The sequence below is a fragment of the Mandrillus leucophaeus genome, unplaced genomic scaffold (assembly GCF_000951045.1).
Source record: "Mandrillus leucophaeus isolate KB7577 unplaced genomic scaffold, Mleu.le_1.0 Scaffold166, whole genome shotgun sequence".
NCBI lineage: Eukaryota > Metazoa > Chordata > Mammalia > Primates > Cercopithecidae > Mandrillus > Mandrillus leucophaeus.
In genome coordinates, this window is record NW_012101654.1 from 2,454,719 (window position 1) to 2,471,715 (window position 16,997).

Below are 16,997 nucleotides of genomic sequence, written 5' to 3' on the forward strand. Positions count from 1 at the left end.
TCCCCTTCCACCATGAGTATAAGTTTCCTGAGGCCTCCCCAGCCCTGTGGAACTGTGAATCAATTAAACCTCTTTCCTTTATAAATTACCCAGTCTCAGGTATGCCCTTATAGCAGCATGAGAACAGACCAATACATCTTTTTTTTTTTTTTTTTTTTTGACACAGAGTCTCGCTGTGTTGCCCAGACTGGAGTGCAGTGGCACTATCTCAACTCACTGCAGCTTGCAGCCTCCACCTCCCAGGTTCAAGTAATTCTCCTGCCTCAGCTTCCTGAGTAGCTGGGACTATATGCACACACCACCACACCCAACTAATTTTTGTATTTTTAGTAGAGACGGGGTTTCACCATGTTGGCCAGGATAGTCTTGATCTGCTGACCTTGTGATCTGCCTGCCTCAGCCTCCCAAAGTGCTGGGATTGCAGGCATGAGCCATTGTGCCCAGACCTAATACATCTTTTAAAATGAGTTCTCCAGAGATACTGTGGTGTAGAGACCACTACCTTCTGGCAGGACCCAAACTTTAGAATCAAGGAATGTGGCAGCAACTTCAAAGTGTTTGTTAAAGAACTTCCCATCACATGCGCCCCTAACCCTGCCACCCCTGGCACACAGGACAGCCATTCAGTTTTTCCACACAGAAGGTATAGAAATAATACTCTCAGTTTGGCTGTGTGGAGCTTCTCAGATGTGCTCACTTGGGCTCCGGGGAGCTATGTCATGTGTTGGTTGCAGTCCCTTGCTCTCTCCCCAGCTCAGCTTGTGCCTAATTCTTGACAACTTTCTATCCTGGATACTGAATGACACTAGCCTCCCCACTGGAAGTTATAACTCTGACAGCTCTTTAGCTTCCGCTCCTCTGAGCGCATTCAGAGCTGGAGGCAGGAGGGTGGCTCTCCCACCAGGACAGGGCCACTGCTTTTCCGTGGCCTGTTCTCATCCTTGACCCGAAAAGGAAGAATGCTGTCTGCTGCCAACAATGGCAATCCAGCTGACTGACATGGAAGCTAAATTAGGAGTTCATTCCTTGGATCTGAGGAGTATTTTTGCATCTGAAAATTGTGTCCTCACCAAATAACACAAGGAACTCTTTGAAGTCATGGTGTCCTATGTTGTGGCTGTTTCTTCTTAGTATTCCAAGCACCTGATACAGTACTGGGTACATGGAAAATACTCAGTAAAGGCAGTGTAGCATTTAATGGACAGGAGCTCAGGTTGGGAGACAGACAGAGCTGGGCCCCCATCCCAGCTTTGCGATACATTAATTGTGTGACCTTGGGCAATGCACTTACTCCTGCAGATTTCCTTTTGATAGGATGAGAGTGTATTCAGTTACTTGACAAATATGTGTTAGGCTTAGAGTAGGGTTGGCAGACAAGCACAAGTGTAAAACAAATGTGGGGATGTCTTAGTCCATTTTGTGCTGCTATAACAGAGTACTACAGACTGGGTAATTTATAAAGAACAGAGATTTAGTCTCTTACAGGTCTGGAGGCTGGGAAGTCCACAGCCATGGGGCCTACATCTGGGAAGGGTCTTCTTGCTATGTCCTCCCATGGCAGAAGGCAGGAGGGCAAGTGAGTGTGAGAGGCAGAGGGGGATCATTCCTTTATCAGGAACCTGCTCCCACAGTAACAGCATTAATCCTAAACCATTCATAAGAGCAGAGCCCCCATGACCTCATCCCCTCTTCAATGCCCCACCTCTCAACACTGTTGCACTGGGGACTACGTTTCCAACACATGAACTTCGGGGGACACATTTAGACCATAGCAGAGTCTTTCAGATGCAGCCAGGATCCAGCTGATTGGACTTGCCCATGGGTTGGATGTCGGGGTGAGAGAAAGAGCAGGGTCAGGAACGATGCCTGGGGTTCTGAGTTGAGCAACTGGTCAGATAGAGAGTCTGAAGAGGCACGTGTTTGGGGAGGGAGGACAGGATGTCCTCTCTGGGACAAGTCAAGTTTGAGGGCCAGTCAGGCCGTTCAGCAGGAGTCTGTTGCTGAAGGTGAGAGGCCGCCATTCTGGAGTCATCAGTGTGGAGTGGCATGTGGACCTTGGGATGAAAAGGGATTGCCAGTGAGAGAAAAAGACAGTCCATGGAAAAGAGGCCCTGGGTGCAACTGATCATCAGATGTTGGGCAGAGAGGAAAGCACAGACAGGGAGGTGGGGAGAGCACGCAGGCTTGAGGTGCAAGAGTGTGGGGTGGGGGTTAGGCAGGTGAGACCACCGGCCCGAGGACTCTGATGCTTCCTGACTCCCTGGAGGCACCCACTGAGCCTCTCAGACTCATTACCACCATAAACTCAACAAACACAACAGAGGACATGAAAAATATTCAGTAGGGTAATTTTTCAGTGAGCCTAGATTTTTAGTGGGATTCCTGCCACTAAAATCCCAGAAAAAGTTTGCCAGAAAAAGTTTTCAATACAAGTTTCTAGACAGGAACTGCTTTTAGCTCAGGGCTACTGGAGAGCCAGGAGTTCACACTCATCTCTAAGACGGCACTGGTTTCCCAAGAAGCTCCCAGACTCCACGAGCAACTGTCTCGGCGGCGTCATCTGTCGCTTTCACTTCGGTAGTTACTCTGCCTCCGTCGGGAAAGCACAGTGTCACAGCTTAGCTGTTATTAAACTTTCTAAGCTAAAAATACGACTGATTCCTATGGTAGAAATGGTCTGTAGTGTGCTGCAAGACCTTCATGCTGGTTCCTGGTGTTAACGATGCCTCCCAGGCCCTATGTCCTTCTTTGCTGGTAGGCAATTTTCACTTCAGTTAAGAGGCTCAAACCCACCGCATGCGGGATTGAGAGATCAGCCTTCCTGGAGTGAGTAGGAGATTCCAATCCAGCATGTGCTTTTATGCCCCCAGCTTTCACTCTCATGCCCATTTTCTTTAGTCATACATGGAGAAGAAAAGTGGTTTCTCAAAATGACATCCTCCAGGTCTTAAGAAATTCTGGCTGATTCAGATTCTTTTCTCTGTGTGCACGTCGTCACATAGATAGACCTCTCATTATACAGACTGTGTAGATCAGTAACTTGGGGAAACGAGGTTTGTTTGTCATTAATATTTAAACACTTAATTTTTTTTTTTTTAGAGCTGTTTTAGGTTCACAGCAAAATGGAGAGGCAGGTCCAGAGAGTTCCCATCCACCCCTCCCCTCCACATGCACAGCCTCCCCCATTATCAACATCTCCCATCATAGTGGATAAATTTGTTAGGATTGATGAACATGCATTGATACATCATTATCATCCAACATCCACAGTTTAGGGTTCGCTCTAGGTGTGGTCCATTCTGTGGCTTTGGGCAAACGTATGATTGTATGTTTCTGTCATTCCAGTATCACACAGAGTATTTCCCCGGCCCCGGGTATTCTCTGTGATACACTGATATACCTGCACAGCCCTCCCCAGCCCCAGGAAGGTGGTTTTTGTGCAGGGTTTGCTCTCCCAGCCATGGGGGGCCAGCAACACATGTTAACATGTAGCTCACGTGGGTAGGCTCATACAAATTGTTTTCACTGAGTGTCAGCATCTGATAGGCCATCAGCTTATCACCAGGTCAGGGAGCTCTGAAATCTCTCCTCAAGTCCTCTGCTCAGATTGGCTGTTTCTTGTTACTGCCACTTGCAGACAGCAATGATTCTCTTGCAGTTCCTCTGCCACCACTGTCATTCAGGTGACCTCATGCCCTTTTCAAGAAACAAGTTTGCATTTGACCAAAAACACAAGATGACCGATTTATGATACATGACCGGAAAGTCATGAAACTAACTGCCTTGCCTAACTTTATAATGTTTTAGTTATATGGTCACACCTCATATAGCACTCCCGGTATGTTTTCAAACACATAGAGATAGATGAAATATAAAAACTGGATACAAGTTCAGCTTAGAAAAGAGCCAGAGGAGCTGGACGTGGTGGCTGAAGCCTGTAATCCCAGCACTTTGGGAGGCCGAGACGGGCGGATCACGAGATCAGGAGATCGAGATCATCCTGGATAACACAGTGAAACCCCCTCTCTACTAAAAAAAAAAAACACAAAAAAAAACTAGCCGGGCGAGGTGACGGGCGCCTGTAGTCCCAGCTACTTGGGAGGCTGAGGCAGGAGAATGGCATGAACCCAGGAGGCGGAGCTTGCAGTGAGCCGAGATCCGGCCACTGCACTCCAGCCTGGGCGACAGAGCGAGACTCCATCTCAAAAAAAATAAATAAATAAATAAGAAAAGAGCCGAAGGAGAAAGCTAAGTCATATCCAGCGGTGTCCTCCCCAGCCGCCACAGGCAGTCTTGTATGAGCAGGTGCGTTAGGATGGTGTTCTCAATAGATCAGCTGAGTAGTCAAGAGAAGCCCTTTGCCATTACTTGCAAGAGGAAGAACAAATCTTAAATGCATTACAGACTTTGTGTGCAGATGTCCAGGTGAGAGGCCTTGCGTCTGCACTTAGGGTACCATGGGTAATCATGTAATGATGTCCATATCAGACCCTCTCTCATTTACAAAATGCCAGAGGCAGCCTGTACGGTAAGAAAATGGGAGCAGCTCTCAAAGGCCTGACCTCAAGTTCTAGTTCCTCTGCTTCTGAGCTGAATGACCCGGTGCAGGCAGTCTCCCATCTCTCTAAGCCTCAGTTTGCCCATCTGTAAAATAGGGTAACACCATCGTTTTCTTCATAGGAATGTTTTGAGGCTAAATGTATTAATAAATGTGATTGATATCTGCTGAACGGTTGTAACTGAGGACAAAGGATTGTCCCTCTGTCCTGTCACAGGCCCCTTGTGGCCTCTCTCTATGGCCATTTACTATGCAAAGAAGGTCACTTGATTGACATCCAACCCCAGCCCAGAACTTATCATCAGGCGATGTTGGTTCCCTCTTAAGGGACTGTTGTTTAGTGAATCAAAGAGGTTTCTTTTACCGAAGAGAGAAATCTTTACTTTCCAAAAGAAATGAGATTTGCCCTCCTATTTCTTTAAGTTGCCATTTAAGAAGAATGCATACGTTTTGTTTTTTCAGAACAGCTGCGTTCTGTTGAAAGAATGACGATGTCCTTGAACTGTCTTGATGTGAAACATTTCTCTGAGTAGTTAATTTGGAAACATGCAGAATAATATCATTGTCTTATATTATCAGAATATTGGGTGGGAGGGGCGGGGCTCCTGCAAGTAAAAAGACATTTTATTAATTGATTTCCACTTTTTTTTTTTCTGCCTCTCATTTCAGAACGGTTTGATCACCACTGTCCCTGGGTAGGCAACTGTGTGGGGAAAAGAAACTACAGATTTTTTTATATGTTTATTTTATCTCTGTCTTTTCTGACAGTCTTTATATTTGCATTCGTTATCACCCACGTCATTCTTCGTAAGTATGCTGGCGAAATCAGATTACGTATGTAACCATTTGCCTGACTTTGGTTTTCTGATTTGATTTTGATTTAATATTTTGATCATTTCGGGCTCTCTCTTTCCCTTTCTTTCTCCCTTTCCCCTCCTCACTTCCAGCCTGCCTCGCTTTTGTTTTTCACCCTCCTCCATCCCTCCTCTGTCCCCTGTCATCCCCCACTCCCCACCCCATCTTTCACAGCATTTTCCAGGGTTCACACCTGGGCCAGGCTGCGCTTTCACCAACAATACCTCCTCCTCGATACGCACGTCCCTATTCCAACCTCAGTGACCTCACTTTTTCTCCTGCTAACGGGTCCCCTGGAAGACTCATCCCCACATTTTGCACAAGGGACAATGTGCTGCAGTGATGATCATTGAAGAGCAAGGTTTTCTTCCTTAATGTGATATCACCTTATGCAGGAACAGTCACCAGTCACCCTCCTTAGAAAAGATGTCTGGGAAGAAAGACTAGGTTTTCTTGCACACAAATCTATATATGTTAAAAACATACATTTGACAAGATGTTTAAGTATCTGCTAGAACATGAGCTAACTACCCCGACATATAAAGGAAGCAAATTTGATTAAAAATTAGATTTGGAAATCAATGATTTTAATATCGATTTGCCAAAGCAAATGGCATTTTTTCATTTCCTATTCTGAGGGTTGTAACTTTGAATTTCCTTTGTCTCTTGGTCATTCACTTTCCTACAATAGAAAGTAATGAGAAGGAAGTGAATTTGCATTGAGTTATAAATTTAGGCCTTTGAACTTCCATTACAGTATGAAACACAACATTAAGCACTAGCGTTGCCTCTTGTCTACATTCCTGAAGCGTAACCCTTCATTAGCAAGTCCGTAGCTTCTTTCTGGAATGTTTCCGTAAGTATCTGCACAAAGGCTTTACTTCCTTTCCAGGCCGAAGTGCTCAAACCACAAATGGTGTGGGCTGGGCTCAGGCTCATGTTAGGAGCACATCTTCCTCCCTTTCTCTTCTGGTGGGTTCCTATGGGGGTGGGGAAGTGGGTGGGAGGAAATGTTTTGCATTCATTCTTTTTGAATATTAGTCAAACTGGGCCGTTAAATGGACCATCCCAAATTTTCATAGGTACTTTCAATCCTAGTTCCCATTCTTTCTGGCTATAATCTTTCATCCAAATGTGACACAAATGTGTAATATGTGCTTGAGAGCCGTAACTTGGTGGACTTGCAAGAGGAGAATGGACTCCCACCTTTTCCACACCAGCTGGGCAGGATGCAGACAGGGGCACCCTCTGGCTCTATTTTCGCAGTCCTCAAAATGGCAAAAATGTGGCTGGGGTCCTATCTGTGCATTAATAGACAAAAGAAGCAGAGAGAACGACTAGGGCATTATATGTTATTTTCAAAGAAGCAGTTGTTGACACAACTAGGGAAGAAATACGAACCAATCCTCCAGCACACACGTGACACTGAAAGGCAGTGTTTAGACATTTTTATTTTTATTTTTGAGATGGAGTGTCGCTCTGTTGCCCCAGGTGGAGTGCAGTGGCGGGATCTCGGCTCACTGCAGCCCCCGCCTCCCAGGTTCAAACAGCTCTCCTGCCTCGAGTAGCTGGGATTACAGGCGTGGGCCACAGTGCCTGGCTAATTTGTGTATTTTTAGTAGAGAGGGCCACCATCTTGGCCAGGCTGGTCTCGAACTCCTGACCTCCGGTGATCTGCCTGCTTCAGCCTCCCAAAGTGCTGCGATTACAGGCGTGAGCCATCCCACCAGGCCTAGACATTGTATTTTTATATCACCTTTAACAACCTCAAGATGCTTTTGTGTATATTATGGGATTGTATTTATGGCCTTGTCCCTACATTGTGCATATCAAGGGCCAGTTGTCACGTGCTTAATCGTATACATAAACTCAGGGAACACACACATGCATGCTTATGGCCTCACACGTACTCACACCCTTACACACCCACACTCACACACTAGCCACACTCACACATATATACTCACCCATATATATACACACACATACACTTACACACCCACACTCACACACATAACCTTACCCACACACATAATCGCACATACCCTTACACACACATACCCTTACACACCCACACACTGTAGCCACATTCACACTCATATACTCACCAATAAGCTCACACACGCATACTCTTACACACACCCTTACACACCCACATTCACACACTCATACCCTTACAGCCACTCACACACACCCTTACACACCCACACTCACATGCACCCTTACACACCCACACCCATACCCTTACACACCCACACTCACACACATGCCCTTACCCACACACTCACACATACCCTTACACACCCACACACCCACACACCCACATACCCTTACACACCCACACTCACACACACCCCCTTATACATCCACACTCACACTCTAGCCATACCCACACTCATATATACTCACCAGTATGCTCACACACTCTTGCACTCACACGCTGTTGTGCTCACTCACACTCACGCTGTTGCACACACACATGCTCTCACACACACTCTCACAGTGAAATCTGCACGTGCCACCGCACTCCGGTTGTGATGTGTATTTCACTCTCAGCTTCTCTAAGGTTTTACTCACCCTGGCTCCACCAAACTGGATTTTACTATTGTCTATGCTTAAATATTGCAAAACTGCATCTCTTCTTCTACACAAAAGTATGAAGAGTTTACCTGCCTGTAAGTTATTGGAATATTCTGGGCAAAAGAAAATAAAACTTTTCCTTTTCCCTTGTTCGACACCCCCTCCTCAGTGAACCCCACGATACGACCCCACCACCCTATCTGGCTTGGCATGTGATGCTTTGGGAAGGGCACGGGGTTTACATGGCTCCTGTTACCCCCTAAGCCTCAGAAAATATTGGCACAGGCAGAGAGGAGAACTGTCATCTGAGTCTCTCTGTGGGATCCTGGGCTCTTAGAGAAAGGACTGGACAGGGAGTGGCGGGCGAGATTTCTGTGGCCTCCAAGATTCCTGGGAAGGCCAAGTCTGGATTTCCTTGGAGAGGAAGGAGGGTTTAGGCAAGCCACATAATTAGGGTGCAGTAGGGAAAGAGAAATCATTTCTTTTGGTCCCTCATCTGCCTCAGGGCTTCGTTTCCTCCACGTGGCCGCACAGGCACTTGCATCTGTGCCCTTCGGGGCTGGCAGAGATGGAGGAGGAAGCCTTAAGCACCGTTTCTCCTGATTAGCGCTCCACGCAGCTCCTCTCCACAGCCTCTCCCACCCCCTGTGTCCCACTACTCAGACACATGGGCCGTGGGCACAGAGGGAAAGGGACCTTGGGAAGAACAAGCCACTCTTCACCCTCCCAGGTGGTCTCCCATAGTGGGGCACATGGGGACGCGATGGCCACTCATCCCCTACCACTAAGTCCCACAGTGCAGCTGTGCCCGCGGTCAGATGCCACAGGGACACCATAGCACCCATCTGTTGTGTCATTTCCTTGCTGCACGAGGGCCGGATGATGTCCCCAGAGGCTCGTTGGCTTCCCACAGCACAGAGGGACCTGGCACTGCTACCCCAAGATGGGATTGTTAAAACTACCTCTTTTTTATTTTTAAAAGTATGATGTCAATGCATAAAATAAAAATTGCTTTCTGTCAGATGCTGCTTTATTCAAGCCCCTAAAGAAATGTTTTCTTGCCTAAGACAGCTCATATTAAAATGTCTAAAACCCAAAAGAAGTCTAATAAATTTCAGCTTTATGACTTTGTTTACTCTGGGTGTACAAAAAGAAGTCTTTTATATGTAGCCTAGTTTCCAGAACTTCCAGGGTCAAAAGTTAACAAATTTGGGGAAAACAGAAGAGAAAAGATAGCATGCAGTATTCTGTTTTCCTATTAAAATGAGGAAAACAAAGGAGTCATCAGAACTGTAATTTATCGGAAAGTGTGCAGACATCCATCTGCTTTTATTGAAAAAATACCCTGCAGATGTTGGGCCTAATTATGAATCCTCCCTTTTCTTGGGGAAAAACTTTAGTGGCATCTCAATCTCTGATCAGTAAACTGGGTGTCGTAGCACTTACAAAATAGAATTATTTCATTGCTCTTTAGCCATCTATTATTTTTATGTAGATGAGAGTGCATTCAGCACGAAGGCTGTTTATGTCTGAATACTAAATGTTGGTTTCATTCCCACAGGTTCACAGCAAACAGGATTCCTAAATGCCCTTAAGGACAGTCCTGCAAGATATCCTTTGTGATGGTTCTGTTTTCACGATGCTAATGTGTTGAGTATCTGGCTGACCTTCTATGCGCACACCTCCTCATCTTCTGCCCTGGCCTTGCTTCTCATGTATCTTATTCCAAAGAACTCCCCCAGATTCACTGGCAGGAGCAGTAGCTTCTGAATACTTCCATCCTCGAGTGACTCAGCCTGTTTAAATCGAGGGCTTGGAAGCCAAGTATGAATTCTTACCCACCCCCACAAATCAGGATGGATTTGTGTTCAGTCAGGTTGGTTTGGGGAGAAGTAGGGCTGGGAGCTGCAACTGATCTCATTTTGATTGGCAGGTGGTCCACACAGAACATGTAGGGATGCCCACGTGTGGGTTGCGTCCTGGTATGCGGTCACCAAGTGAGAGTCTTCAGACCCTTCTGTATTGATTCTGTTGGGGGTTACAGTTTGCCATTCGGATCACTATATTATTTCCAGGAACAGAACACCCTTTTATAACCCTGAACAGATTGAAGATGGTCAGTCTCGAGTCGTTTGGATTAATGAGGATGGTTTCCCATCCTCCCAAGCATAAATATGGGGATGCACCATAGTATTTTGAATCTTGAAAGAAAAGTGTGTGCCCATTAAGTGCTTGAATGAGGTCCCATCCCTCCCAGGGGCCCCAGGCTTTATAGAGATGGGACCCCCTGACCTGGCTCGTCAGGGACTCAGTTCTCTTTCTTCCTCATATCATCAGGTAGACTGGACTTGAACTTCTCATTACTCTTCAGAGTAATTTTCGTCTTTAGGTAGGGAATTCTTCGTTTTTGTTTTGTTTTGTTTTGTTTGAGACCAAGTCTCACCCCATCACCCACTCAGGCTGGAGTGCAGTGGCATGATCTCGGCTCACTACAACCTCGACCTCCCAAGTAGCTAGGATTACAGGTATGTGCCACCATGCCTGGCTAATTTTTGTATTTTTAGTAGAGACGGGGTTTCACCATGTTGGCCAGGCTGGTTTCAAACTGCTGACCTCAAGTGATCTGCCCGCCTGGGCCTCCCCAAGTGCTGGAATTACAGGCATCAACCACCATGCGCAGGGAGGTAGAGAATTCTTAAAGAATGAAGAACTTTAATATGACTTATGTATGTAACATGTTCTTCTGAAAGTCAGCCTGCCATGTCCCTGAGAACTGGTATGTGTATTTGAGCAGGGGACATATTTCAATAGATCTGAAAACAAATGTGGTCCTATAAATATATATATATTTCTGTAATAGACAGTATCTCTTTTTCCAGTACCTCTGTGTTTGTGGGCAGCATAGGATGATGGTTACAGGTCCAGATTCTATTGTCAGCTAATACTTTTAAAACTCAGATCGGTATTGTGGATGGGGCCTGGGACATAAGGAAGGTGTACAAAGGAGACTTGGAGAATAAATTCAACAGAAAGGTCCTGTCTTCTGTTAATGATTTGGGAAGAAGTTGACTGAAAGGAAAGGTGACCCAGGGAATGAATGAAATCTTCAATACCTGTGCTATTAGGATCAGGTTCAGCAAGAAATGTCCTCCTCTGTTCCTCTCCCTAACTCTACCAGGGGCGACATCCCCCCACTGTCACTTCTCTGTGCCCTTCTGTCTCCAGGGAACCTTGCTTCCACAAAGCTCATAGCCAAGTTGTCTCTCCCTTCCTAAAGAAAAGGCTTGCCTGAGTCTTACAAGGAACCGTTTGTATCATGAAAGCATGCTGGTCACATTAAGTTTTATAAATGTGCCTCAGAACTGGCACTGGGGCCTGGGCTGCCAGCTGGAAGTTTTTCTGAAGCCTCACATATGTGGCAGCTTCAGCCAACTCCCCCCAATTCTGTCCTGGCACCTGTGCCTCCCCGAGACCCTGTGCATGTGCAGGAGGCCTGGTGCATGTTTCAGACACAAATATCCGTGACAGGAATGCCTCTCGGCTGGGACGGGGAAGCACTTCCTCGCTGCTGAGAAAGGCCGACCTCAAAGCCTGGTCATTCCAGCTGCCTTGTGTCTGGCCCACTGGTGACCTTCTGCTCCATGCGTGTTCCCTGACCACCACCGTTCAGGTGGAGAGTGGAGGGGCTGTGTGTGGAGTGGCCTTGTTGCTTCCTGGTCTTTCCCCCCACCCCCCGAAACGGAGTCTCACTCTGTCGCCCAGGCTGGAGTGCAGTGGCATGATCTCGGCTCACTGCAACCTCCGCCTCCCGGGTTCAAGCGATTCTCCTGCCTCAGCCTCCTGAGTAGCTGGGATTACAGGCACCCACCACCACGCCTGGCTAATTTTTGTATTTTAAGTAGAGATGGGGTTTCACCATGTTGGTCAGGCTGGTCTTGAACTCCTGATCTCGTGATCCGCCCGCCTCAGCCTCCAAAAGTGTTGGGATTACAGGCGTGAGCCACCGTGCCAGGCCACTGCCTGGTCTTTATCAGAGCTCCTGACAGACCTCCCAAGTCATGCATCTTATCCTATCAAGATCCCAGAAGGGCTCTCATTAGAGACCAAGTAGGCAGTCCTGGACTGGGGTCAAATGTTTTAATACCTGCTCCATGGCAATTAATTGTGAAGTCCGGAGTCATTTCTTAACCCTTTTGTGTCTCAATTTTTTGACCCACAATAGTCAACCACTATGTACTTGACAATGATATGCTGACAAAGTCAGTTATTCGGGAAATACAGGGAAGACCCAGCTCCAAAGCACGGCTTCCAGGTGTGCCAGAGGGATTTCAAAGAGACTCTGCCAGAATCTTCTTTGAGAGTGCACATCTGCACACTACATGGTGTGGCTGGGCTGACAGTCTGCAGAACCAGGAACACGGCATCCCCCATAGGGGCACAGACCGGTGCTGCTGTTAGGAAGCAGGCGTGGCGGTAGCGTGCTGGCCATGCCGGGAGCCCACAGCGGGAAGGAGTGCGGGAAGGGAAGGGAGGAAAAGAGATGCTCTTACTTATTCGGGCCAGAGCAAACTTTATTTTGCCCTAAAAATCATTCTTAGATGGAGGTAAAGAGTTTTCCCTGTTGGCCCAGTTTTTGAAAACGCATAAAAGTCTCAGCTGCTGCCTTTCCAAATAGTGTTTCCTCATCTGGGTGCTGACTCTTTCCTCCCACAGCCAGATGCTCCTCCTTGCAGGAGTTCCCGGCACCTCCTCCACACTCAGGGGCTGGGCAGCCACAGCCTGCTGATTGCATGCAGGTCCTTAAGCACCTGACGCGGTCCGCACCTGCACCTCCAGCCAAGGCCTTCCAAAGTGTCAGCCAGGGCATAGAGCCCGAAAGCAACACACATCCCTCATCGCACAGGTCACTTGATGGTTTTAAATACACACACACACACATACACACACAGAGCGCTGTCTATCCTTAGATATGTATGTGTATGTATGTTTAAGCCCTCCTGTATACATGTGTATATAGCTATAGACGCACACACACATATCTAGGATTATATAAGGATATGTAAGTGTGTGTGTGTGCATGCATCTTTATCTGTATGTCTGTCAGTAAGTTCAGATGTGGACAGACATGTCCTCCCCAGAGTCCAGGTTGGAAATGCTTGCGGGACGCCCTGAAGGCCGTTGCTGGCCCACACCGCTCGCAGGGAGGCTGCCCGTCCTCACTTGCCTCCTGCTGGTTCGCTCCCTGCTTGGTCTTGTGGCGCCTCCATTATGGACCCGAGGTCCTGCTGGGCTCCTGCCTGGAAAAAGGAGACTTAACTCTAAACCCAAACTATCCCAGGGCAGCCAACAAAAAGACCCTGATAAAACCCATTCCTCCGGGAGAAAAGCGGGAGCCAAAAGCAAGGTCCGGGAAGAACCACAAAGCTGTTCCTAGCGCGGGAGAAGTGAGCAGTGCAGGCAGCACCCCAGCCTGGGTCTCCTTAATCCTTTCTGGAAGCAGGAATGAATTTCAGGAACATCAGACACACACCCACACTGCAAAGCAAGGTGCTGGGTGCTTTAACGTGCAAAGCACAGAGACATTTCTTCTGTGGGCCAATGACGCCCCTCCCCTCATCAACGCTGTGATTGTCTAAAAGTTCTGTGTTCCGACAGGGTGCTTTCTGTTTGAAATATGTGCTTTGGAGAAGAGTTCTTCCTTCAGTGGATTTATTAAGAAGTATTACACAAATGATTTTTTTCCTAAGTTTGTGTTCCGGAAGAATAAGCATGCATTGGGTGCTGCTGGCTTGCCATGTGTTTCTGAAAAAACATTAGTTCTGCTTATTAGAGAACCAGGTGCTGAGTAGGGCGGGATCCCATCAGCACACCTGTTGGTATTTTTGGTGCCTGCCTTTCCTCTGGACGCCTGCGGCTTTGGAGGTGGCATGGGGATGCCAGCGGGAGCTTACGTAGTATAGCCCTGCAGCTCCTGAGGAAGAGTGTGCCAACCTCAGGGGCCACTCAGGCAGAAGCCTCAGATCACAGTGACTGGGAGTGCTAGAACGGAAGATGGGTCCTGCTTGTCAGTGTGGTGGGGGATTCTAGCATTAGAGAAATGCTAAACTCAAGACCTCCCAACCCCTTCCACTGCCGAGATCCTGAGAACTTGAGAGTGGCTGTTGGGATGGCTGGTTTATGATGGATGAGTTTGATCTGGGGCATGCTCATAAAAGCTGTCCTTTGACTGATGGCAGAGCTGCCCACAATTCATCCTCTCCAGACCTGTACTCAATCCAGAGGAAGAATCTGTAAAGTCCCAAGTTTTTAAAACTGAAGGAAGTTTCCCAGCTGACTTGCCTGAGCACAGCACTGGAGTCTAGTGAGACCTTTGCAAGTGACCTCTGCAGCATTTTCTCGGGCAAGACGATAACTTGTATTTTCACATTTTCAATGACCTCATATCTAATCTCGTGATCGTGCAATAAAAATATTTCAACGAGAAATAAGGGCACAGGCAAAGGTTTCTCACAGCGGATTTACTCTGCAAAATATCCAACTAAGAACAATGTCATCGAGGAAGTGAAAGAGATTAGAAACAAAAATGGCTAATAGACAACCATCCAGGACACCCTGGCAGAAACATCAGTGTCAATGATGGAAACATTGATACACTGAAAGCTCTTCATCAGGCCCACATAAAACCCAGCAGAAATTTAGGAGAAGGGAATCGAGTAGCTTCTACTGTTAGTAAGCCCAGACTGGGTGGTACCTGGGCAGCCCAGGAGGAGAGGGAGGTGGAGGCAGGGGAGTAGAGGAGACCCTCGATGGCTGTGACAGAATGCCTGACTCATTTTCAGGTGCTTAGCAGGCCCCTTCCCAGCCTACACCGTCAGCCCTCCCAGAGGGGAGGGATAGGGCAGGGTGCCTGATGCTGGGATGCAGCCTTGGAGGGTGCACTTCTGACTCAGAGTCCATAGTCGGTTCTCCCTCCCTCCCTCCTCCTCCTCCTTCCTTTCCACCTCCCGTTGCCTGTACCAAACTCCATTTCCTATCCTTCTTTGTATCAGAGAAGCAGAGGCAGTGGGGAGGGGCCTCTCAGGGCCTGTGGCAGTAGGGTAGCTGCCCTGTACCATAGGACAAGAGCCCCCTGGCCTTCCCCAGGGACACAGACGAATGAAGAGACTTCTCAAAAAAAAAAAAAGGGACTGGTCCCTCTGTCCACACAGCCAGGCGTGTTCAAACAAAGGAGATCCACTCAGCAACTATTTCCTGTAAAAATCATTCTACTCAACAGCCACCATGGGCAAAACCTGCCAGGTCACAAGGTCGAGAACTGGGCCCTGGAAGCTTGAGGCGCGGACATGGAGCAAGCACACAAACGCACTGGCTCGCCCTCTTCTGCCGGCATCTGCTGCTGCCCAGATCTGGGTTCTCGCTAGGATTCCTTATGCAGAATAAGGCTTGGGTGCCATGAAAAAGACACCCTGTGCTTGGGGTGGGGCATCCTGCAGGGACATCAGGAGAGGTGGTGATGGGGACCTCCGCGCAGGGCTGTGGGAGATGGGTGGGTTCTAGTGGGGGACATGGAAGGAGAGGTCTCAGGCAGCTCCTACAGCCTGAGCAAGGCCCAGAGGATGGTGCCAGGGGCTATCAGGAAGGGGCAGCCCATCTGCAGAGCCACGCCTGGCATCCTGGTGGTGTGCCCACTCGTTCCACATTGGGCAGGGTGCCCACTGGGGCTGGGCATCAAAAGGAGGCAGGGCTGCCCATCAACATGTGGTCTGCCCTACATCGTGTGAGCACACAGGTGCACTTACACACCCAACTGTGTGACGGAAAACTAAGAGGGGCTGTGGTAGCTGTACTCCTATGGCGTGGGGGCAGGTGTGACAGTGTTGAAGACTGTGAACTTCAACACTTCATCCCCTGCATGCTGGCAGGTGAATGACATCATCAGAGCTGGATTGTGATGCTTGTTTTAAATAATTTTTTTTTTTTTTTTTTTTTTTTTTTGTTGTTGAGATGGAGTCTCGCTCTTTTGCCCAGGCTGGAGTGCAGTGGCGAGATCTCGGCTTACTGCAACCTCCACCTCCCAGGCGCAAGCTATTGTCCTGCCTCTGCCTCCCAGCCCTCCTGTAACTGGGATTACAGGCACTCGCCACCAAGCCCGGCTAATTTTTTATATTTTTAGTAGAGACGGTGTTTCACCACGTTAGCCAGGCTGGTCTCAAACTCCTGACCTCAAGTGATCCACCCACCTCGGCCTCCCAAAGTGCTGGGATTACAGGCATGAGCCACTGCGCCCGGCAAGAACATTTATCTTGCATCAGGAGACACAACAGAGTAGAACAGATGTTTGCAGAGGAAAGGCTCCCGCGGGGGAAATCGGTGGCAGAGGGACAGCTCAGTAGGGAGAAGCAGGGCAGTGGGACCTGTGCCTGGAGAGGGGTGAGGGCGGAGGAGTAGGAGCATTCTGGCAAGAGTACCTGGGGGAAAGGGTCACGCTGGAAGAGGGATCCAGCTAGTACCAGTTTGGAGAGCAATGGTGAGTTCTAAGATACGTTTACAAAAAGAACCTAAAAGATAACACACATGAGTCTCCCCATTGGCCTAGAGTGACCTGAAGTTCCTCTCTTTAGTTACCTGCATGAAATATGGAAGGAGGGAAAAATCAGCTGCTTGTCCATGAGAATGTCGCAGCCTCATAGGAAATGTTACCCACCAGGTGCCTGTCGGGGAAGCCTTGGCTTCTCCGATTTATGGAGGCCAGAGCCCTCAGAAACACGTGCTGGGGAGCCAAGGGGAAGCCCTGCTCGTCAACAATCATTTCAATGTAACGTAGCATTAACATCCAATTAAAGGGATTACAACCATTTTTAATCATGACTTATTGTTCAGCTCTCTCAAAATGTGGAGGGTTTTCCGTGGTTGGTAAATCAAATGTTGATTGATTCTCCGTTTGCAGAGGCTGTGACAGAAAGCGTTTTCATCCCCAAGTTGCATTCACTGGACAGTGACCCAT

The 16,997-nt window shown here is 48.0% G+C and overlaps 1 protein-coding gene across 2 annotated transcripts in view; it reads left to right on the forward strand.

Annotated features, from left to right (window-relative positions):
- ZDHHC14 (zinc finger, DHHC-type containing 14) overlaps nucleotides 1-16,997 on the forward strand; it is a 312,219-nt gene that overhangs the window by 259,631 nt on the left and 35,591 nt on the right. For both annotated transcript variants that reach the window (XM_011976423.1, XM_011976424.1), the window contains exons 4-5: nucleotides 5,228-5,365; nucleotides 9,555-9,603. In XM_011976423.1, the coding sequence (XP_011831813.1) occupies nucleotides 5,228-5,365; nucleotides 9,555-9,603 (187 nt within the window). The remainder of the gene's footprint in view (nucleotides 1-5,227; nucleotides 5,366-9,554; nucleotides 9,604-16,997) is intronic.